At 44.8% G+C, this 24,592-nt stretch overlaps 1 protein-coding gene across 1 annotated transcript in view; it reads left to right on the top strand.

Annotated features, from left to right (window-relative positions):
• The first annotated feature begins 2,303 nt into the window (after positions 1-2,303).
• The window catches only part of LOC126473748 (alpha-amylase 1-like), an 82,323-nt gene continuing 60,034 nt past the window's right edge, over positions 2,304-24,592 (top strand). The window contains exons 1-2 of the mRNA XM_050100998.1: positions 2,304-2,531; positions 16,496-16,647. Coding sequence (XP_049956955.1) covers positions 2,343-2,531; positions 16,496-16,647 — 341 coding nt within the window. The 5' untranslated portion in view covers positions 2,304-2,342. The remainder of the gene's footprint in view (positions 2,532-16,495; positions 16,648-24,592) is intronic.

Genomic DNA, 24,592 nt, shown 5'->3' with positions numbered 1-24,592 from the left:
CTCCCTCTACGATTTTTACCCTCCACGCTGCCCTCCAATGCTAAATTTGTGATCCCTTGATGCCTCAGAACATGTCCTACCAAGCGGTCCCTTCTTCTTGTCAAGTTGTGCCACAAATTCCTTTTCTCCCCAATTCTATTCAATACCTCGTCATCAGTTATGTGATCTACCCATCTAATCTTCAGCATTCTTCTGTGGCACCACATTTCGAAAGCTTCTATTCTCTTCTTGTCTAAACTATTTATCGTCCACGTCTCACTTCCATACAAATACTTTCAGAAACGGCTTCCTGACACTTAAATCAATACTCGATGTTAACAAATTTCTCTTCTGCAGAAACGCTTTCCTTGCCATTGCACATTTTATATCCTCTCTACTTCGACCATGATCAGTTATTTTGCTCCCCAAGTTGTAAAACTCCTTAACTACTTTCAGCGTCTCATTTCCTAATTTAATTCCCTCAGCATCACCCGAGTTAAGTCGACTACATTCCATTATCCTCGTTTTGCTTTTGTTGATGTTCATTTTATATCCTCCTTTCAAGGCACTGTCCATTCAGTTCAACTGCTCTTCCAAGTTCTTTGCTGTCTCTGACAGAATTACAGCGTCATCGGCGAACCTCAAAGTTTTTATTTCTTCTCCATGGATTTTAATACCTACTCCGAATTTTTCTTTTGTTCCCCTTACTGCTTGCTCAATATACAGATTGAATAACATCGGGGAGAGGCTACAACCCGGTCTTACTCCCTTCCAAACCACTGCTTCCCTTTCACGTCCCTCGACTCTTGTAACTGCCATCTGGTTTCTGTACAAATTGTAAATAGCCTTTCGCTCCCTGTATTTTACCCCTGCCACCTTTAGAATTTGAAAGAGAGTATTCCAGTCAACATTGTAAAAAGATTTCTCTAAGTCTACAAATGGAAGAAACGTAGGTTTGCCTTTCCTTGATCTTTCTTCTAAGATAAGTCGTAGGGTCAGTATTGCCTCACGTGTTCCAACATTTCTACGGAATCCAAACTGATCTTCCCCGAGGTCGGCTTCTACCAGTTTTTCCATTCATCTCGAAAGAATTCGCGTTAGTATTTTGCAGCTTAAACTGATAGTTCTGTAATTCTCACATCTGTCAACACCTGCTCTCTTTGGGATTGGAATTATTATATTCTTCTTGAAGTCTGAGGGAATTTCGCCTGTCTCATACATCTTGCTCACCAGATGTTCCCCCCACATACATCTCGCATATCGACCGCGAGGAGAAAATTTGAGAAATTAGAGCCAGTACAAAGGCTTACTGACAATCATTCTTCCCACACACTATTCGCGAGTGGAATAGGGCTGGAGGGATCAAATAATGATACTGAAAGTACCCTCCGCCACACATCATTAGGTGGCTTGTGGAGTATGATGTAGATATAGATGTAGGAGATGGCCGGCAGCTGTGGCCGAGAGCTTCTAGGGGCTTCAGTCCGGAGCCGCGCTGCTGCTACAGTCGCAGATTCGAATCCTGCCTCGGGCATGGATGTGTGTGATGTCCTTAGGTTAGTTAGGTTTAAGTAGTTCTAAGTCTCGGTGACTGAAGACCTCAGATGCCAAGTCCCATAGTGCTTAGAGCCATAACAGATATCGCATCATATACAACATAGTATCGAAGATATTGGGTGCAATTACTAGAGTATCACAAATTGGTTGACAATGGAAGTGTGACGGGCATAAAACAAGGCAGAAGCTGATCTTGGAAAAGAGACACTGGCTTATCTGCACTGCCGAAGCTGCCCAGTCTATAAAGACGAAATAGGCCAACAGAAGTTTAAATGAAACCAAGCATATTTCTGTACACATGTTAACGGCCTCGGAAATTACGAAACTCACGTCTCTAATTTCTAGTGTAATGTCTCAAAATGTGTGAGTAACTGTAAACAATCTGCCGACTAAAGACAATCCTGATAACCTAGCGGTCAGCCTCTGTTCTCCAGACAACCGGCACTTTGCTTCTACTCACTGCATCCGCTAGTAGCGGAACAGCAGCTACTGGAAACAGGGGCCAGTGCGCGAGAGCCGTAGGAGAGGTGAGGGAACAGGCTGAACAAATGTTTGTCCAGGTGTCACGGAGGACGAGGGACTGCATGTAGAGCAGCCGACGCTCGCCGCGTGACAACAGGGGCAGGCTCGTCGCGAAAACAAGGCGGATCCGCCGTTCCCCCTGCGCGCACGGCACCGCCTCGCGCTGCGATTGGTCAGGAGGGGGGCGGCGGTCCGGCGCGCTATTGACAGACCTTCGCGCGTCGGTATAAGAAGACGCGGCCGCGGGCAGAGGACGTCAGCACCTCGGGAGCCCGCCAGCCAGCATGCAGACACCAGCGGCCCGTGGAGCGCTCCTCGTGTTGGCCGCCGTCGTGGCGGCCGCCGTGGCGCAGAAGGACCCCTACTGGCTGCCCGGCAGGACGGCCATGGTGCACCTGTTCGAGTGGAAATGGGCCGACATCGCCGCCGAGTGCGAGAACTTCCTCGGCCCCAAGGGCTTCGGTGGTGTGCAGGTGAGTCGCGGGTTGCCTAAACGACTCCTCACAAGGAGTACGACTCGCCGTTAAGGTTCAAATGGCTCTGACAAGGTAACCTCCCCATCGCACCCCCCTCAGATTTAGTTATAAGTTGGCACAGTGGATGGACCTTGAAAAACTGAACACAGATCAATCGAGAAAACAGGAAGAAGTTGTGTGGAACTATGAATAAAATAAGCAAAATATACAAACTGAGTAGTCCATGTGCAAGATAGGCAACATCAAGGAGAGTGTGCGCTCAGGGGCGCCGTGGTCCCGTGGTTAGCGCGAGCAGCTGCGGAACGAGAGGTCCTCGGTTCAAATCTTCCCTCGAGTGAAAGGTTTACTTTCTTTATTTTCGCAAAGTTATGATCTGTCCGTTCGTTCATTGACGTCTCTGTTCACTGTAGTATGTTTAGTGTCTGTGCTTTGCGACCGCACCGCAAAACCGTGCGATTAGTAGACGAAAGGGCGTGTCTCTCCAATGGGAACCGAAAACATTTGATCGCAAGGTCATATGTCAACCGATTCCCCCACAGGAAAACACGTCTGATATAGTCTATACGACACTAGTGACGGCATGTGCGTCACATGACAGGAATATGTTGTCGACCCCCCTAACTTCTACACTTGGCGAATGGGTAAAAATATTCTTCTACCTTCTACCTGTTTCTATATTTGTTTTGGTGTAACGTCCCCATACTACGGCGCAGTTACCTCGCATCGGACGGACGGACAGATAATAATTGTCTGAAAATAAAAAATCACAACTTTTCACTCCGGGGAAGACTTGAACCAAGGACCTCTCCTTCCGCAACTGCTCACGCTAACCACGGGACCACGGCGCTCCCGAGCTCACATTCTCCTTGATGTTGCCTATCTTGTGCATGGACTACTCAGTTTGTATATTTTGTTTATTTTTTTCTTAGGTCCACACAACTTCTTCCTGTTTTATCATTTGATGTATGTTCAGTTTTTCAAGGCCTATCCACTGTGCCAACTTATAACTAAATCTGACGGGAGGGGGGGGGGGCATGGGGAGGTTCCCTTGTGATCATTATGGGACTTAACAGCTGAGGTCATCAGTCCCCTAGAACTTAGAACTACTTAAACCTAACTAACCTAAGGACATCACACACAGCCACGCCCGAAGCAGGATTCGAACCTGCGACCGTAGCGGCCGCGCGGTTCCAGACTGAAGCGCCTAGAACCGCTCAGCCACTTCGGCCGGCCTCGCCGTTAATGGGTCCTCAACATTTTTCACGTAACACTGAGTATTGCGAAATACATTTGACTATCTGACTATGCTACTGACGGTTTTTCGCACTATATCGAAGAAACCTGTAGAACTCCAAAAATATTGATGCACATTTAGCGGACTGATGGCCTCAGATGTTGTGCCATAGTGCTTAGAGCCATTTTGTTGCTCGTTTAATCTACAGGATGTCCCAGGAGGAATGGACAATATTCAGAGATACGACAGGAACGACCATTCGATGCAAGAAAGTCTTATAAACACGGACTCCTAAATATGTACCTTAAAAGTCTTAATCTTTGATACTATGACACAATTCTCTTCTACGGCAAGCTCTTTGCTTTCCATACTTTGGGAAGAGATAGCATGGGCCAAAAGAGAATAAAAGGGTCCATATACCACGGGCTCTGAAGTGCATACCTTAAGAGCTATGACCACTTGCTCATCTTCGCACAGTGAAACACTTTCTTCTGCTGAACAACTCCTCTTAGCTCTTAAGGTGTGCATTTTATAGCCGACGTTTACTAGACTTTTTTCCTTCGAATAACAGTTCCTGTCATTTGCCTAAATATTGACGATTCCCCCTCAGACACGCTGGCAATACATTTCACCTTGTAGTAGTGATACTGTGCACTGTCGATCACCTCCTGTAGAAAGTGGGAGAAATTCAGTTCGCCCCAGACAAATTTCAGAAAAGAACTGGAAAGGCTGAATGAGAAAATATCAGAATGTGGGTTGGGAGACATACTGGGTAGCTGTAATTACGGTGCATCTACTGACAGAGGTCCAGTCTGGGCTGTAATTATCGTATAGCAGCGAAACTGGTAGATATGTTAACATGTTAATACGCAATCTGTTTACATTGGAAAAAGCAGTTTCAATTTTGGCCACTAGGTGCAAATCTGGCGCTGTACAGCATCTCGTCGACGAGTCCGGTGCTCGTACTGAACAAATTGTGTAAGTGGCAGTTAATAATGAAATCAGCATTATTTCTTTCTCACTTCTTTGACCTTTACTGCCTGCGGCCTGTTCCTAATCCATAGCATATAGAAACATTTCTGTATGTCTTTCTTGCATTCACAGCACCAGATTTGCACCTGGTGCCCGAACTTGGAACTGTTGTTTTCCAGCACGAATCGGTTCCGCCTTAACGCGTTAAAGTATCTACCAAATTCCACTTCTATATGATAATAACAGCGCACAGTTGATCTCTATGAGTATCTCCACTTTAATTGTAGCCACCCCGAATATGAATGCACGATGTGGTACTTTGTAGAGGTGAAAGTTCCTGAATGGTCAGGAAACTCCAAATACTTCGTTGTCGGCAACAGCTTTAGAAGTTAAGGATCATGGTGGTATGAAAGTAAGCAGACATGTTAATTTTACTTGTATCAGTTCTACGAACTGATAAATAAGATGTCAGTTATCCACTGAACAAACATTTTTATTTTTCTGTGTCAGACTTAAGATCATGTAAGTTTTCAATCAGCATGATTTTTATATTTCGTTTGCAACAGTCGTAACTGTAGAGGAGTCCGCCCCCGGTAGCTGAGCGGTCAGCGCGACAGAATGTCAATCCTAAGGCCGCGGGTTGGATTGCTGGCTGGGTCGGAGATTTTCTCCGCTCAGGGACTGGGTGTTGTGTTGTCCTAATCATCATCATTTCATCCCATCGACGCGCAAATCGCCGAAGTGGCGTCAAATCGAAAGACTTGCACCCGACGAACGGTCTACCCGACGGGAGGCTCCAGTCACACGACATTTACATTTAACTTTAGAGGAATATAAAGCACACGTGCGTCATAATTTACGCCGTTCACTTGTTTAATTTGTAATTAATTGTTGTTGTTGTTGTTTACAAATGTGTGCTTCCTTGAAACATTCCCTGGCCCATTGGAACGTTCACAGAAACCAGCTTGTCGGCTCGCTTCACGAGTTAGCATAATTTCTGCTTGTGTTTCGCAAGGCAAGCAAATCAGTCGCAACACACGTCGATATTGACGAATGACGACTTGTTCCATTCTTGGCCTGGTACTTTCCCGCAATATTCAACTTTTAAGCACAATTTTTTTCAAGTTTGCTTAATGGCACTCTTTAACTATTGGCTAGTAGAGAGTGGGGAAGGCTTTCTCGCATGCCGAAGCTGTCACACAGATTAATGTCTGTTGCAAATGCTATCGTGGCAAAGTGTCTACTTCAAGGGCAGATGTTAGTCAGGGCAACTGGGAGTTTTCTCAGTATATAACAACGACTCTTGCCTATATATTTCAATTAAAGCAATAATGCTTTCCTTATTCCAATGTGGAAACATCGGTGGTAACTCAAAGACACTTTCAGGTTATATTCCATCTGAGCACCTCCCTAAGATGGCCGTGCTTGCGGTGAGGCCCCGCCTTCCACGCTGTGACGTCAGACAGTGACAGGTGTGTTGTGAAGACGGTTCCATCACCTCGTGCCAAATAGGTACCAGCCAATTAGCTGGAGGTGTGTGTGATATAACAAACATACAGAACGTCTCAGGATGGTGGAAATACCATGTCCATTATAATTATCCGGGCTGTTATGCCATGGTCGGTTGATGAATTCTGTGTCAATTCCCAACGTTTCGTCCCCGTCTGGGGGAGACATCTTCAAGGGGTTCTGTAGCTCGATGGAAGGTCCAACACACCCACTGGCTCGCTACTGACTGACTGAGCCAGTAGTGAGCCAGTGGGTGTGTTGGACCTTCCATCGAGCCACAGACCCCCTTGATGATGTCTCCCGCAGGCGGGGGCGAAACATTGGGAATTGACACAGAATTCATCAACCGACCACGGTATAACAGCCCGGATAATTATAATGGACATGACATTTCCGACCGTGAAAGTCTACATCTTGGTGGAAATACCCCTCACTGCGGCATGCATGAGGTAATGACAGTTTTGGTCATCACGCAAAGGAGCTCTAAGTGTAGTGAGACTGAATGCCGCCTGGTGGTATCGTCTTTGACGCGATGATGAAGGTACACAACATCTGATAAAAAAACATTCGAGTATTCCTAAATCGGTACTGATGACTAAACGTCATGAGAGGAGGAGACGTCATAAAAGGAGGTGGGGGCGGGCGGTATTGGAGAAGCTCTAATAGCAGAATGGGTTCATCAGCAGACCTCCGTGACTTCAGTCGTAGATTAGTGATTTGACGTCACCTGGGTAAAAAATCGTGCTGAAACATTCTAACCCTTCTGAAGCTGCCCAAGACGACTGTTTGTGACGTTACTGCGAATTGAAAGTACAAAGGATCATCCACGGCTATTCCAAGACCTGCCAGACCCCCTGTACTGATAGAGACGGTCCGTAGAGCATCGCGGAGGGTACTTGTGAAAAATCGCATGAAATCAGAGGAAGGAATCACTCTTGACCTTCGAAGTCTACCAATAACGATTGTGCGGAGAGAGTGAAAAAGAATAATGTACAGTGGTCGAGCAGCTGTTCATAAGCCACATACTTCTGTACTAAACAGACACTGCACGCACTGGACAGTGGGTAACTGGAGTCGTTAAGAGAGACGAATCACTCTGTGCGCTGTGGCAATCCGACGGAAGGGTTTGGGTTTGGCGAATGTCTGGACACCGCTACCTACCATTGCGTGTAGTGCCAACAGTGAAGCACTGAGAAAGTGGCGTTACCGTATCGGGGTGTTTTTCTTGACTGGATTGTGAAGTCCTTGTTTCGCTTAAGAAAACGCTGGAAGGCGAAGGATACGAACACATTTTACAACTTTTGTGTGCTGCGTACAGTTTAGGAGCTATCTGGAAACGGTAATTGTATCAGAATGTCAGAATGAAAACCCACTCTGTCGCAAGCTACTACCTTCTCTGATTTCGGATTTTGAGGAAGAGTAAGTTCAAATGGCTCTGAGCACTATGGGACTTGACTTCTGAGGTCATCAGTCACCTAGAACTTAGAACTACTTAAACCTAACTAACCTAACGACATCACACATCCATGTCCGAGGCAGGATCGGAACCTGCGACCGTAGCGGTCGCGCGGTTCCAGACTGTAGCGCCTAGAACCGTTCGTCCACACAGGCCGGCGAAGAATAAGTTGCCTCTTCTCCACAGGCATTCTGAACCTCATTGAAAGTATCCTCAGCACAGTTCAAGCCATAGTTAAGTCGATCAATGGAAATATTCCATATTAATGTCCGGAAACTTTTGATCAGACAGTATACAAGCGCAGCAGACACGAATAAGTACTCATTCTAGCGATGACAAAGGCTGCAAATGGGGAAATGCACTGACATAAGCGAATCTGATAAATGGAAAGTACTTCTCGCACGGCGCCTGCGAACGACCATCTTGGAGATGTCGAAGCTAGTCGGCTGTTGGAGTGCTACTGTTATGAGCATCTATGGAAAGACGCTAAAGGACGGCGAAGCCAATAGAAGGTGACAAGGTATTGGAGGTCCACGCCTCATCACAGTATGTGCCAGTCAAAGAGCGGTCAGATCTGTAAAAAGCAGGATAGGCGGCGATCTGTCACCGATTTGTCCACTCTGCTGGTGTAGACAGAAGCGTTTCGAAGGTTACAGTGTTGCTCATGCTGCCCAGAAGAAGACGTCTCCTGCATGCTTCCATGTTGACGAAACAGCATTTGTCTATTACGAATGCGGAGGGTACAGGGTCATCGAGACTGGACCGTGATTCAGTGGAAATGTGTCACCTACTCTGTGAATCATGTTTACTTGTTATACTAGGTCGATGGTCGTGTGCATCCAGGCAAACATGCACTGTGTCATGGACGCAGGTCGATGGGGCAGTAATGTGCTATAGGGGACATTCACCTAGGTTGTCAAGGCATCAGTCGTAAAATTGGAAGCACCATGACAACTACGGACTATGTGAACATTACTGCGGACCAGTCGTAGCCCTTCACCCTTGATGTCTTTCCTGATGGCATCTTCCAGCAGGATAACCGTATCATAATGCCAAAATCGTGCTATAGTGGTTTGAGATGCATGACAGCGAGCTCGCATTTTCACTTGGCCACCAAATTCACCTGAACTGAACTCGATGGAACACAACTGGGACGCACGCTGCCATCATGCCCAAAATCATCAGTCCGTACACATGTAGTGCTATATACCTCTAGAAACCTGCCATGAACTTCTCAGTTTCATTTCACACAGCACTGGTCCCTTATTGCGTTCCAAAGGTGGACCAGCACACTATTAAGGAGGTGGTCGTACTGTTTCAGGTCATCAGTGTAAATATGCAGGCATTAGTGACCACTAATATTGTTTATAAAATCTTCTGAGTCGTTATGCAGCGACATATTCCTGTTCGCACTTCTTCGATGCTCGTACGTTTCGATTCCTCTACTGGAATCTTCATCAGGATTCTACTCGTGCCCCTGGATGGTTGAACACAGTCGAAAACCAGTGTCACGCCCACATACGAGGGCTGGAACTTAATTAGTTGCAACTAATTATTCACAACCGATACAAAAGGGTTACATGTTTGTACCTGTTACTGTCCTTCAAAGTAGTCACAGCGTTGTGTAGTACCCGTTGCCAGCGAAGTGGAAGGCGTAGTATACCGTTAGCAGAGCCTGCTCTGTTGATGGTGCGAATGGAGCGGTCTACTGCCTGTCGAATATCTGGAACAGTTCTGAAGCGAATTCCACGAAGTGGTTCCTTCATCTTAGGAATCAAATCAAAGTCTCAAGGAATTACGTCCGGGGAGTATGGTGAATGGCACAGTACTCCCTAGTCCCATCGACCGAAGAGAGCACCCACAGCTTGCGATGTATGCGCCCGCGCATTGTCGTGCAAAATGATGGATGGATTGCGCAGAAAGGGTCGCCGCTTCCTTCGCAAAGCTGGTCACCGGTGATGTTCCAAAAACGAACAGTACTACTGTGGACTGACGGTCTGCCGTGGAAGAACGTAATGCGTTAGGATAACATCATCACAGTCGTACACGAGGATCACCATAACTTTCACTATACTGGGGCTCTGACGCACTGTCGACTTTCGCGGCGACCCATAATGACGCCATTTCTTGTATTGGCGTTTCAGTTTTGGCTCGTACGATGTGGCCCATGTCTCATCCAGTGTTACCATACGGCGTAAGAAAGCCTCTCCTTCGCGCTCATAGCGCTCCAAGTGCGTCTGAGCAGAGTCGTAACGCATCCATTTCTGCAGTTCCGTCAAGTCATACGGAACCCATCGTGTCGCAATTTTTCGCGTGCCCAAGCGTTCCTTCAGAATGAGAAGCACAGTCGTATGTGCTAATCCAGTTTCGTGGGCAAGCTCACGAATCATATGGCGTCGATCACTGTCCACTAACGCGGCAACAGCATGCAGTTCTTCTTCAGAGACGCTAGGATGACCTGCTCGATGCATGTCTGCCACAGTTTGCCGACCTTCGTTGAAGGCTTTTACCCAACGTGCCACTGTTCTGTGCGGCAATGCCGATTCCTCGGACGCCTCTTGAAGACCTTGATAACACCGTCGTGCTGTACGACCTCTGGCACATTCAATCTTTATCCAACTCCGTTGTTCCTGTCCGCCCCGACAGCTGAGTGGTTCGGTCAGAGAGCTGGTTGGCCTCTGTAATAAAAAACTGAGTGGAAGGATCAACAAACGAACTTGAAAGGATGTCATGTGACGTCCGCAACGACCAAACGCAACGATCAACAACGGAAAAAAAAGGATTGCAGTGTTACGGGCCCTGGTTCGATTCCCGGCTGGGTCGGGGATTTTCTCCGCTCAGGGACTGGGTGTTGTGTTGTCTTCATCATCATTTTATCCTCATCTGGCGCTCAGGTCGCCCAATGTGGCGTCGAATGTAATAAGACCTGCACCAAGGCGGCCGGACCTGCCCCGTAAGGGGCCTCCCGGCCAATGACGCCAAACGCTCATTTCCATTTTTTACGTTGTTCCTCTTTCGAAAACATAGTGACACCGTTACGTTAGATCGCTCGCTCATAAGTTACTGTGTTTCCCTCGATTGTGAGCGCGCCGGTGACGTAGTACGGGCGAGTCCTTTTGCTCGGAGGGAAGATAGGTATGTCAACAACTTGTGCTATCAGCGACAATTGTAGATTCCGTTGCATAGTGTCTCAACAGCAATGTTGCCATTATTTAAGTTCCAACCTACGTATAAACGGTTGTCACAGCACATGGAATATCGATGCTGTCAAATATTGAAGAAGCTTGACAGATAATATGACACAATCCCACATCTCAGAAGATTTTCCCATCGATATGAACGATATGCTAATGAACTGTAGATTAAAACTGAAGAAACTGCAAAAAGATGGGAATTTGAGGAGATGGGACCTGGATGAACTGAAAGAACCAGAGCTTGTAGAGAGTTTACGGGAGAGAATTAATGAACGATTGACAATACAGCAGAAGAAGAATGGGTTGCTTTAAGAGATGAAATAGTGAAGGTAGCAGAGGATCAAGTAGGTAAAAAGACGAGGGCCAATAGAAATCCTTGAGTAACAGAAGAGGTATTGAATTTAAGTGATGAAAGGAGAAAACACAAAAATGTAGTGAACGAAGCAGGCAAAAAGGAATAAAAACGTCTCAAAAATGAGATCGACACGAAGTGCGAAATGGCTGAGCAGGGATGCCTAGGGGACAAATGTAAGGATGTAGAGGTGCATATCGCTAGGGCTTGTAAGGTGCCAGGCAAATCCAACACCTTCCATGAAAACCCTGACATGATAAGCAAATCCAGTAGTACGTCACATAGCTCCGAATAAATCGTGACATTAAATTAACCAAAGTAATACGAATAACGAGTGAGCAATTGGAATACCACAGACTAACACAAGAATGCCTAAATGCATGTCATACCTTCCCACCGTGAGACAGACGCAGTTCCGAGGGGAGAAACGAGAACAAAAGCCGAGAGCAGAACCGTGTGAAGCTGGAAGGCCCTACGATAAGGGACTGACGGACACCCACGTCGCCAGCTAACTGCTAGGACCACATCACCCGCAAGTTTTAGCGTGAGACTTTTTCGCGTCTCTGATACGTCAAGACCACCCCCCCAGCCAATCTTAAAAGCTAGAGCCCTCCAGCAGAACGGTATAGATCTTACGATAACGCTAAAAGGACCTCACCAGCTGCAAGTTTTAACTTGAGGCTTTTTCGCGTCTCTGTTACGTTGCAAACTTTATAAACATTGCCCCACCACGAAAAGTATAACGTTTCTCATTGGATAGACAGAATTTTTGTAGGCAGAGCTTAAGGTTAACATTGAGACCCTGATTGGTCAGATGAAAACACAGCCAGATAGTTTTTTTTTTAAACCAATTTCGGTAGATTGTAGTAAGGAGAAGTTAGGACAAGAGTTGCTTCCGAGAGGGCGAGCTGGACGGAGCTGTGCTGGCCGCCGCCCTCTGACGAACACCGACAAGGTAATGAACGCACGCGATGCCGGATTTTTGAGCGCATAAGGCTTCACTCAGAACTGCAGAAGTCTCATCTATTACATCCCCTTTACGTAATACTAGTGTCGATCGTCAATTAAAGCTCATGGTGTTCACATTTGCCACTTGAAGTAAAAATCAAGAAACTCGATGATTTTCCTGTTATATAGTTATTGAGAAGCCACATCAGCCACTGTAATTTACGACAAGTTAGATAAGTAATTAAAAAGATAATTGAGGGTCACTGTAGACCATTTTGATTGTTTTCTCTTTTGTGAAACTTAATTTAAACCTAGATTATGGATGTGATATGGCATAGGTCATCCTTCGATCCATTGTAGAACTTGGAAACCCATTCAGGGAATATTCGTTCACATTTTTGTTTAATGCAGTCGGTTTTTACCATCCTGTATTAAAACATTTCCTTTTATCAATAGTGCAATTTATAAACAATGTTTAGTGAGTAGAATAAAATTTCCAATGGTAAACTTAACTGCTTTGTTGACGTTATTTTACCAGCTAACTAAACATAGTAAAGCCTTGAACCCCTTCCACTAAATTTGGTTAGTATTAAGAGAATGTAGATGAAGATGAAATGGGAGATATGATATTGCGTGAAGAGTTTGACAGAGTACTGAAAGACCTAAGTCGAAACAAGGCCCCGGAAGTAGACAACATTCCATTAGAACTACTGACAGCCTTGGGAGAGCCAGTCCTGACAAAACTCTACCATCTGATGAGCAAGATGTATGAGAAAGGCGAAATATCCTCAGGCTTCAAGAAGAATATAATAATTCCAATCCCAAAGAAAGCAGGTGTTGACAGATGTGAAAATTACCGAACTGTTGTTGTTGTTGTTGTTGTGGTCTTCAGTCCTGAGACTGGTTTGATGCAGCTCTCCATGCTAATCTATCCTGTGCAAGCTCCTTCATCTCCCAGTACCTACTGCAACCTACTTCCTTCTGAATCTGCTTAGTGTTTCATCTCTTGGTCTCCCTCTACGATTTTTACCGTCCACGCTGCCCTCCAATGCTAAATTTGTGATCCGTTGATGCCTCAGGACATGGCCTACCAACCGATCCCTTCTTCTAGTCAAGTTGTGCCACAAACTTCTCTTCTCCCCAATTCTATTCAATACCTCCTCATTAGTTACGTGATCTACCCACCTAATCTTCAACATTCTTCTGTAGCACCACATTTCGAAAGCTTCTATTCTCTTCTTGTCCAAACAATTTATCGTCCATGTTTCACTTCCACACATGGCTACACACCATACAAATACTTTCAGAAACGACTTCCTGACACTTAAATCTATACTTTATGGTAACAAATTTCATTTATTCAGAAACGCTTTCCTTGCCATTGCCAGTCTACATTTTATATCCTCTCTACTTAGACCATCAGCAATTATTTTGCTCGCCAAGTAGCAAAACTCCTTTACTACTTTAAGTGCCTCATTTCCTAATCTAATTCCCTCAGCATCACCCGACTTAATTCGACTACATTCCATTATCCTCGTTTTGCTTTTGTTGATGTTCATCTCATATCCTCCTTTCAAGACACTGTCGATTCCATTCAACTGCTCCTCCAAGTCCTTTGCAGTCTCTGACAGAATTACAATGTCATCGGCGAACCTCAAGGTTTTTATTTCTTCTCCCTGGATTTTAATACCTACCCCAAATTTTTCTTTCGTTTCCTTTACTGCTTGCTCAATATACAGATTGAACAGCATCGGGGAGAGGCTACAACCCTGTCGCACTCCCTTCCCAACCACTGCTTCCCTTTCATTCCCCTCGACTCTTATAACTGCCATCTGGTTTCTGTACAAATTGTAAACAGCCTTTCGCTCCCTGTATTTTACCCCTGCCACCTTTAGAATTTGAAAGAGAGTATTCCAGTCAACATTGTCAAAAGCTTTCTCTAAGTCTACAAATGCTACAAACGTAGGTTTGCCTTTCCTTAATCTTTTTTCTAAGATAAGTCACGGCTGCAAAATACTAACACGAATTCCTTACAGACGAATGGAAAAACTGGTAGAAGCCGACCTCAGGGAAGATCAGTTCGGATTCTGTAGAAATGTTGGAACACGTGAGGCAATACTGACCCTGCGACTTATCTTTACAAATGCTAGAAACGTAGGTTTGCCTTTCATTAATCTATTTTCTAAGATAGAGTTAGAGAAAGCTTTTGACAATGTTGACTGGAATACTCTCTTTCAAATTCTGAAGGTGGCAGGGGTAAAATACAGGGAGTCAAAGGCTATTTACAATTTTTAAAGAAACTAGATGGCAGTTACAAGAGTCGCTGGGCATGAAAGGGAAGCAGTGGTTGGGAGGGAAGTAAGACAGGGTTGTAGAGTATCCCCGATGTTATTCAATCTGTATATTGAGCAGTCAGTAAAGGAAACAAAAGAAAAATTCGTAGTCGAAATAAAAACTTTGAGGTTCGTCGATGATTTTGTAATTCTGTCAAAGACGGCAAAGGACCTGCAAGAGCAGCTGAACGGAATGGATAGTGTCTTGAAAGGAGGATATAAGATGAACATCAACAAAAGCAAAACGAGGATAATTGAATGCTGCCGAATTAAATCGGGTGAGACTGCGGGAATTAGTAAATGAGACGCTTAAAGTAGTAAAAAAGTTTTTATATTTGGGGAGCAAAATAACTGATGATGGTCAAAGTAGAGAGGATATAAAATGTAGACTGGCAGTGGCAGGCAGAGCGTTTCTGAAGAAGAGAAATTTGTTAACATCGAGTATAGATTTAAGTGTCAGGAAGTCGTTCCTGAAAGTATTTGTATGGAGTGTAGCCATGTATGGAAGTGAAACGTGGACGATAAATAGTTTAGACAAGAAGAGAATAGAAGCTTTTTAAATGTGGTGCTACAGAAGAATGCTGAAGATTAGATGGGTAGATCACGTAACTGATGACGAGGTTTTTGAATAAAATTGGGGATAAGAGAAATTTGTGGCACAATTTGACTAGAAGAATGGATCGGTTGGTAGGGCACATTCTGAGCTATCAAGAGATCACCAGTTTAGTACTGGAGGGCAGCGTGGAGGGTAAAAATCGTAGAGGGAGACCAAGAGATGAATACACTAAACAGATTCAGAAGGATGTAGGTTGCAGTAGGTACTGGGAGAAGAGGGAGCTTGCACAGGATAAAGTAGGATGGAGAGCTGCATCAAACCAGTCTCTCGACTGAAGACCACAACAACAACATGTAGGATTTTGTAAGAAACTGTCGTGTTGGTTCTTCCTGTGTCTAAGTGTGGTGTACGTACTGTAAGACCTTCAGTACACACAGCATCAGATTATCCGACTTGTCGCTCTATGCGAGTGTCAGCAACATGTCTCGTGGTCTTATCGTGGCGTGTTTATCTTCTGCCGTTAGGTCAGGCGATAGAAATGTCACTTGCACACTTGAGTAGCAGATTGACGGTGACCAACTTTAAACAGAACTTGATTAATTTTCACATATATTTATTAAAATAATAACAAGCATGAAAATAACTGAACTTGGTTCTGGATGCTGTTTGCAATTGACAACCTGAAGTTCCTTTGGTCGTGGTACGTTAATCTTAATCTCACATATCTCTGATACTTGACAAAGTGTCTGTACATTTATCTTCATGGCTATGTACAGGAATATGATAATCTTATTAGGCGCAGACTGAAACTTGACTGCAGACTAATGCAGACTGATGCAGACTGACTAATCGGAGGTTTGTACACTCGTTGTAATACCTCGAGCGTTCAGGTGTCACTGCGCGAGTGTGATCCGCGAGGAGAAAAGGTTCTACGTTAGCAGCAATCTCATTGGATGCGTGGCATATTAATACGCGGATCGGCGGAAGCAGAATTTGGTCCGTCTCTAAGACAGCGCCATCTCGTAGTGCGGAGACGGACGAGCGCTGCGCCTGCGCTGTTGTGCTTAGCGGGGCGCGCTGTAGTGGGAAAGTTGTGTACGCGCTGACTACGCGGAACTATGTACACAACACTAACATTATTCGATGTATGATGTTGAGTGGAAATTTTTATGGAGTGTGTGAAAGTATTTAGTGTAGAATCGATGGGCTGTAAGAATACGATGTTCCATTTCGTACACTGACGTTCAAATGAAATATGCGAACCTTTTTTCGATGGTCAGACTGTCCGTACAGTGGATTCATAGATCACCTGACGGTATCAACTCTCTGCACACCTGTAAGGATTTCTAGAGTCAGCGATTGGCCGCCTCTTGGGCAGCGCTGTGAGAGGTGGTCGGTGTGTTGCAGGTGTCGCCCCCTACGGAGAACCTGGCCATCACGCAGCGCAACCGCCCCTGGTGGGAGAGGTACCAACCCGTCTCCTACAACCTGGTCACGCGCTCCGGAGACGAGGCCGCTTTCGCCGACATGGTGAAGCGCTGCAACGACGTAGGTGTCAGGTAAGCGCCTACTGTGCACCGAGCATCTATTAGACTGCATCACGTACGTCGCATTTCTCTCTGGAGAACATACAAAGAAAGCCCAGCTTCGTTTATTTTACGACACGAAAAAGTCTCGAGTTTCTCTGTGGATCCCTATACGCAAAAACGTATACTCCTCCATGTTTTATGCAGCGTGACAGTTATTGAACTACATGGAAAAAAAGGTAAACTAGTTACAAACTACGGCTTACTCACACTTTTTCAACGTACACTACTGGGGATTAAAACTGCTATACCACGAAGATGACGCGCTACAGACGCGAAATTTAACCGACATGAAGACGATGCTGTGATATGCAAATGATTAGCTTTTCAGAGCATTCACACAGGGTTGGCGCCGGTGGCGACACGTACAACGTGCTGACGGATCGTGCAGCCACGTCTCGATTCCTGAGTCAACAGATGGGGGCGTTTGCAAGACAACGACCATCTGCACGAACAGTTCGACGACGTTTGCAGCAGCATGGACTATCAGTTCGGAAACCGTGGCTGCGGTTACCCTTGACGCTGCATCACAGACAGGAGCGCCTGAGATAGTGTACTCATCGACGAACCCGGGTGCACGAATGGCAAAACGGCATTTTTTCGGATGAATGCAGGTTCTGTTTACAGCACCATGATGGTCGCATCCGTGTTTGGCGACATCGCGGTGAACGCACATTGGAAGCGTGTATTCGTCATCGCCATATTGGCGTATCACGCGGCGTGATGGTATGGGGTGCCATTGGATACACGTCTCGGTCACCTCTTGTTCGCATTGAGGGCACTTTGAGAAGTGGACGTTACATTTCAGATGTGTTACGACCCGTGGCTCTACCCTTCATTCGATCCCTGCGAAACCCTACATTTCAGCAGGATAATGCACGACCCCATGTTTCAGGTCCTGTACGGTCCTTTATGGGTACAGAAAATGTTTGAGTGCTGCCCTGGCCAGCACATTCTCCAGATCTCGCACCAATTGAAAACGTGTTCTAAATGGTCCGAGCAACTGGGTCGTCACAATATACCAGTCACTACTATTGATGAACTGTGGTATCGTGTTGAAGCTGCATGGGCAGCTGTACCTGTACACGCCATCCAAGCTCTCTTTGACCTAATATCCAGCAGTATCAAGGCCGTTATTACGGCCAGAGGTGGGTGTTCTGGGTAATGATTTCTCAGGATCTATACACCCAAATTGCGTGAAAATGTAATCACATGTCACTTCTGGAATAATATATTTACCCAATGAATACCCGTTTATCATCTGCATTTCTTCTTGGTGTAGAAATTTTAATGGCCAGGAGTGTATAAACATCACTACAGATATTCAGATTTAGGTTGTGACATGTTCGATGTGCCTGCCATCATTGGCGATCATCTGACCCAGACAAATGGCGAAATTCTGTACGACCCGCTGAAGTATCGGAACATCAGTGTTGTCGATGACCTCTAGAATGGCTGTTTTCAGGTCAGCAATGGTTTTGGGGTTATTGCTGTACACCATATCTTTAACACAGCCCCGCAAAATGTAGACGCGTATGTTCAGATCCGGAGAATATGGCGACCAATCGATGCCCGCGCCAGTGGCCGCTGGGTACCCCAGAGCCAGGACGCAGTCGCCAAAGTGCTCCTGCGGGATATCAAAGACTCTCCCGCTTCGATGGGGTCGAGATCCGTCTTGCGTGAACCACATCTTGTCGAAATCAGCATCACTTTGGACGATAGGAACTAAGTCATCTTCCAAAACGGTTTGGTAGTCACCGTGCCATCAAGGAATATCGCACCGATTATTCCGTTACTGGACACTGTACACAACACAGTTACCCGTTGGGGCTGAAGAGACTTGTCGTGAATTCCGATCATGCCCCGCGCCCAGCTGTGCAGTTTGAACGTCTAACGCAAACTGTTCAGAAGTTTAGACGATGTTATTTCATGTAGTATAATAATTATCACCTTTTTGCTACTTTGTTATCTTAACGCTTAATCTTCCATTTCATTTAACTAGAGTCCATATATGCCTTGAGTCCCTAGTAAGAGCATTGTGCAGAATTACTATGTTACGACGGGCCCTTCAGCCAGAAAGCATTCATGTGCTCAGGAAAAACGACTAATCACTTTAGCTAATATACAAAATTAGTCTGACCACTGACTGATAACCCTTATAGTTATTCTTTCAAGTTCTATCATTATTCATTTTCATCATGTAACTGAACCACAGAAAATATTGTATGTCTGTGAAAACGAATGTTGGTGCTTTGAAACCAGCTTCGTCTCCGTTTGCTTGTTCTTTCTGCTATTTTTCCAGTTTTGTCGAGCACACTATGTATAATGCACATTTTATTTTCGTTAAATTTTGTCTCGTCTTCTACGTGAGACTGTAAATCGCTCCCATGCTTTGTCTTTAAGATTTATATAATCTCTGGTTTCTATGTATTCCGTCTTTTTTAAAGAACGAACTTTCCTCTTTCTGATACAATTGGGTCACGGGAGAATACAGCGGTTAGAATCTCAACTTTTCACTAGCGGACAGATAACAGTACCGTTTTTAAGAAGTTTTGTTCACTTGGTTTCTATTTTGACCTCAGATGAGTAGAAAGATCTACGTAATCTTATGCGACTTGAACTGATCGATTTTGTCTTACGCACAAGTTGCTGAACAATACGAAAACATAACAAATGACTCCTCCCCCCCATGAACCATGGACCTTGCCGTTGGTGGGGAGGCTTGCGTGCCTCAGCGATACAGATAGCCGTACCGTAGGTGCAACCACAACGGAGGGGTATCTGTTGAGAGGCCAGACAAACGTGTGGTTCCTGAAGAGGGGCAGCAGCCTTTTCAGTAGTTGTAAGGGCAACAGTCTGGATGATTGACTGATCTGGCCTTGTAACAATAACCAAAACGCCCTTGCTGTGCTGGTACTGCGAACGGCTGAAAGCAAGGGGAAACTACAGCCGTAATTTTTCCCGAGGGCATGCAGCTTTACTGTATGATCACATGATGATGGCGTCCTCTTGGGTAAAATATTCCGGAGGTAAAATAGTCCCCCATTCGGATCTCCGGGCGCGGACTACTCAAGAGGATGTCGTTATCAGGAGAAAGAAAACTGGCGTTCTACGGATCGGAGCGTGGAATGTCAGATCCCTTAATCGGGCAGGTAGGTTAGAAAATTTAAAAAGGGAAATGGATTGGTTGAAGTTAGATATAGTGGGAATTAGTGAAGTTCGGTGGCAGGAGGAACAAGACTTCTGGTCAGGTGACTACAGGGTTATAAACACAAAATCAAATAGGGGTAATGCAGGAGTAGGTTTAATAATGAATAGGAAAATAGGAATGCGGGTAAGCTACTACAAACAGCATAGTGAACGCATTATTGTGGCCAAGATAGATACGAAGCCCACGCCTACTACAGTAGTACAAGTTTATATGCCAACTAGCTCTGCAGATGACGAAGAAATTGAAGAAATGTATGATGAAATAAAAGAAATTATTCAGATTGTGAAGGGAGACGAAAATTTAATAGTCATGGGTGACTGGAATTCGAGTGTAGGAAAAGGGAGAGAAGGAAACATAGTAGGTGAATATGGATTGGGGGACAGAAATGAAAGAGGAAGCCGCCTGGTCGAATTTTGCACAGAGCACAACATAATCATAACTAACACTTGGTTTAAGAATCATGAAAGAAGGTTGTATACATGGAAGAACCCTGGAGATACTAAAAGGTATCAGATAGATTATATAATGGTAAGACAGAGATTTAGGAACCAGGTTTTAAATTGTAAGACATTTCCAGGGGCAGATGTGGACTCTGACCACAATCTATTGGTTATGACCTGTAGGTTAAAACTGAAGAAACTGCAAAAAGGTGGGAATTTAAGGAGATGGGACCTGGATAAACTAAAAGAACCAGAGGTTGTACAGAGATTCAGGGAGAGCATAAGGGAGCAATTGACAGGAATGGGGGAAAGAAATACAGTAGAAGAAGAATGGGTAGCTTTGAGGGATGAAGTAGTGAAGGCAGCAGAGGATCAAGTAGGTAAAAAGACGAGGGCTAGTAGAAATCCTTGGGTAACAGAAGAAATATTGAATTTAATTGATGAAAGGAGAAAATATAAAAATGCAGTAAGTGAAACAGGCAAAAAGGAATACAAACGTCTCAAAAATGAGATCGACAGGAAGTGCAAAATGGCTAAGCAGGGATGGCTAGAGCACAAATGTAAGGATGTAGAGGCCTATCTCACTAGGGGTAAGATAGATACCGCCTACAGGAAAATTAAAGAGACCTTTGGAGATAAGAGAACGACTTGTATGAATATCAAGAGCTCAGATGGAAACCCAGTTCTAAGCAAAGAAGGGAAAGCAGAAAGGTGGAAGGAGTATATAGAGGGTCTATACAAGGGCGATGTACTTGAGGACAATATTATGGAAATGGAAGAGGATGTAGATGAAGATGAAATGGGAGATATGATACTGCGTGAAGAGTTTGACAGAGCACTGAAAGACCTGAGTCGAAACAAGGCCCACGGAGTAGACAATATCCCATTGGAACTACTGACGGCCGTGGGAGAGCCAGTCCTGACAAAACTCTACCATCTGGTGAGCAAGATGTATGAAACAGGCGAAATACCCTCAGACTTCAAGAAGAATGTAATAATTCCAATCCCAAAGAAAGCAGGTGTTGACAGATGTGAAAATTACCGAACTATCAGCTTAATAAGTCACAGCTGCAAAATACTAACACGAATTCTTTACAGACGAATGGAAAAACTAGTAGAAGCCAACCTCGGGGAAGATCAGTTTGGATTCCGTAGAAACACTGGAACACGTGAGGCAATACTGACCTTACGACTTATCTTAGAAGAAAGATTAAGGAAAGGCAAATCTACGTTTCTAGCATTTGTAGACTTAGAGAAAGCTTTTGACAATGTTGACTGGAATACTCTCTTTCAAATTCTAAAGGTGGCGGGGGTAAAATACAGGGAGCGAAAGGCTATTTACAATTTGTACAGAAACCAGATGGCAGTTATAAGAGTCGAGGGACATGAAAGGGAAGCAGTGGTTGGGAAGGGAGTAAGACAGGGTTGTAGCCTCTCCCCGATGTTGTTCAATCTGTATATTGAGCAAGCAGTAAAGGAAACAAAAGAAAAATTCGGAGTAGGTATTAAAATTCATGGAGAAGAAATAAAAACTATGAGGTTCGCCGATGACATTGTAATTCTGTCAGAGACAGCAAAGGACTTGGAAGAGCAGTTGAATGGAATGGACAGTGTCTTGAAAGGAGGATATAAGATGAACATCAACAAAAGCAAAACAAGGATAATGGAATGTAGTCTAATTAAGTCAGGTGATGCTGAGGGAATTAGATTAGGAAATGAGGCACTTAAAGTAGTAAAGGAGTTTTGCTATTTGGGGAGCAAAATAACTGATGATGGTCGAAGTAGAGAGGATATAAAATGTAGGCTGGCAATGGCGAGGAAAGCGTTTCTGAAGAAGAGAAATTTGTTAACATCCAGTATTGATTTAAGTGTCAGGAAGTCATTTCTGAAAGTATTCGTATGGAGTGTAGCCATGTATGGAAGTGAAACATGGACGATAAATAGTTTGGACAAGAAGAGAATAGAAGCTTTCGAAATGTGGTGCTACAGAAGAATGCTGAAGATTAGATGGGTAGATCACATAACTAATGAGGAAGTATTGAATAGGATTGGGGAGAAGAGAAGTTTATGGCACAACTTGACTAGAAGAAGGGATCGGTTGGTAGGACATGTTCTGAGGCATCAAGGGATCACCAATTTAGTATTGGAGGGCAGCGTGGAGGGTAAAAATCGTAGAGGGAGACCAAGAGATGAATACACTAAGCAGATTCAGAAGGATGTAGTTTGCAATAGGTACTGGGAGATGAAAAAGCTTGCACAGGATAGAGTAGCATGGAGAGCTGCATCAAACCAGTCTCAGGACTGAAGACCACAACAACAACAACAACAAATGACTAACTTCAAATTAGTGCCTATTTTATCTTCGAAATATTGAAAGAAGGAAAACTAGTTTTCTCATTTCTAAACCGGCTTTACAGGCGTTAAAGTCCACTTTTTCCTTTGTAATGCTGAAGGGTCTCTATATGAACCTCTTTATCAGTTTGTTTAACATTTAGTTTAATGCACACACCTCAGGCGCCTCAGTTCTGGGCGCAAACTGTAAACCATATGAAAAAAGAGACGGAGCAGCTGAGAGTGTGTATAGTGGCCACAAGGTATATTAGCTTTATTTCACTTCACATTTCACTGAGATTTTTGGTAGTTGTCGGAGCCCCATATGCATATTCATTACGTATACGTGCAGTATGTCAGTATATACATCCTTTCCTCCTCTCACCTGATGAATGAAAAATATGAATGAGAGCGTAGAAGGTACATTTCACTATCCAGATCTGTGGAGTAAAAGTAATCTGCTAGTGTGGCAGAATAGCCAACCCTACGAGGTGCACTCAAGTTCTAAGGCCTCCAATTTTTTTTCTCCGGACTGAAAAGAGATAGAAACATGCGCATTGTTTTAAAATTGAGGCCGTGTTCATTGCCAATACGTCCCAGAGATGGCAGCACCGTATGGCAGATGGAATTTTACCGCCAGCGGCGAGAATGAGAACTGTTTTAAATACTTAAAATGGCGACGTTTTCCTTACTTGAACAGCGTGCAATCATTCGTTTTCTGAATTTTGGTGGTGTGACACCAATTGAAATTCATCGACAGTTGAAGGAGACATGTGGTGATGGAGTTATGGATGTGTCGAAAGTGCGTTCGTGGGTGCGACAGTTTAATGAAGGCCGAACATCGTGTGACAACAAGCCAAAACAACCTCGGGCTCGCACAAGCCAGTCTGACGACACGATCGAGGAAGTGGAGAGAATTGTTTTGGGGGATCGCCGAATGACTGTAGAACAGATCGCCTCCAGAGTTGGCATTTCTGTGGGTTCTGTGCACACAATCCTGCATGACGACATGAAAATGCGAAAAGTGTCATCCAGGTGGGTGCCACGAATGCTGACGGACGACCACACGGCTACCCGTGTGGCATGTTGCCAAGCAATGTTGACGCGCAATGACAGCATGAATGGGACTTTCTTTTCGTCGGTTGTGACAGTGAATGAGATGTGGATGCCATTTTTCAATCCAGAAACAAAGCGCCAGTCAGCTCAATGGAAGCACACAGATTCACCGCCACTAAAAAAATTTCGGGTACCGCCAGTGCTGAAAAAATGATGGTGTCCATGTTCTGGGAGAGCGAGGGCGTAATCCTTACCCATTGCGTTCCAAAGGGCACTACGGTAACAGGTGCATCCCACGAAAATGTTTTGAAGAACAAATTCCTTCCTGCACTGCAACAAAAACGTCCGGGAAGGGCTGCGCGTGTGCTGTTTCACCGAGACAACGCACCCGCACATCGAGCTAACGTTACGCAACAGGTTCTTCGTGATAACAACTTTGAAGTGATTCCTCATGCTCCCTACTCACCTGACCTGGCTCCTAGTGACTTTTGGCTTTTTCCAACAATGAAAGACACTCTCCGTGGCCGCACATTCACCAGCCGTGCTGCTATTGCCTCAGCGATTTTCCAGTGATCAAAACAGACTCCTAAAGAAGCCTTCGCCGCTGCCATGGAATCATGGCGTCAGCGTTGTGAAAAAATGTGTACGTCTGCAGGGCGATTACGTCGAGAAGTAATGCCAGTTTCATCGAGTTCGGGTGAGTAGTTAATTAGAAAAAAAATCGGAGGCCTTAGAATTTGAATGCACCTCGTATAGAGCACGTACCAGGTAGCAAAGATGTTTCTGTTCACCTTGGACGAAGCTCTTGTACAGGTTGGCAGCACACAGTAGGGAGCTCTCTGGGCACTTGTGGAAGAACTGAACGCGTTGGTTCCAAACG

The sequence above is a fragment of the Schistocerca serialis genome, chromosome 4 (genome assembly GCF_023864345.2).
Source record: "Schistocerca serialis cubense isolate TAMUIC-IGC-003099 chromosome 4, iqSchSeri2.2, whole genome shotgun sequence".
NCBI lineage: Eukaryota > Metazoa > Arthropoda > Insecta > Orthoptera > Acrididae > Schistocerca > Schistocerca serialis.
The sequence above is the reverse complement of the archived record's forward strand: the minus strand, read 5'-3'. Positions and strand labels throughout refer to the sequence as shown.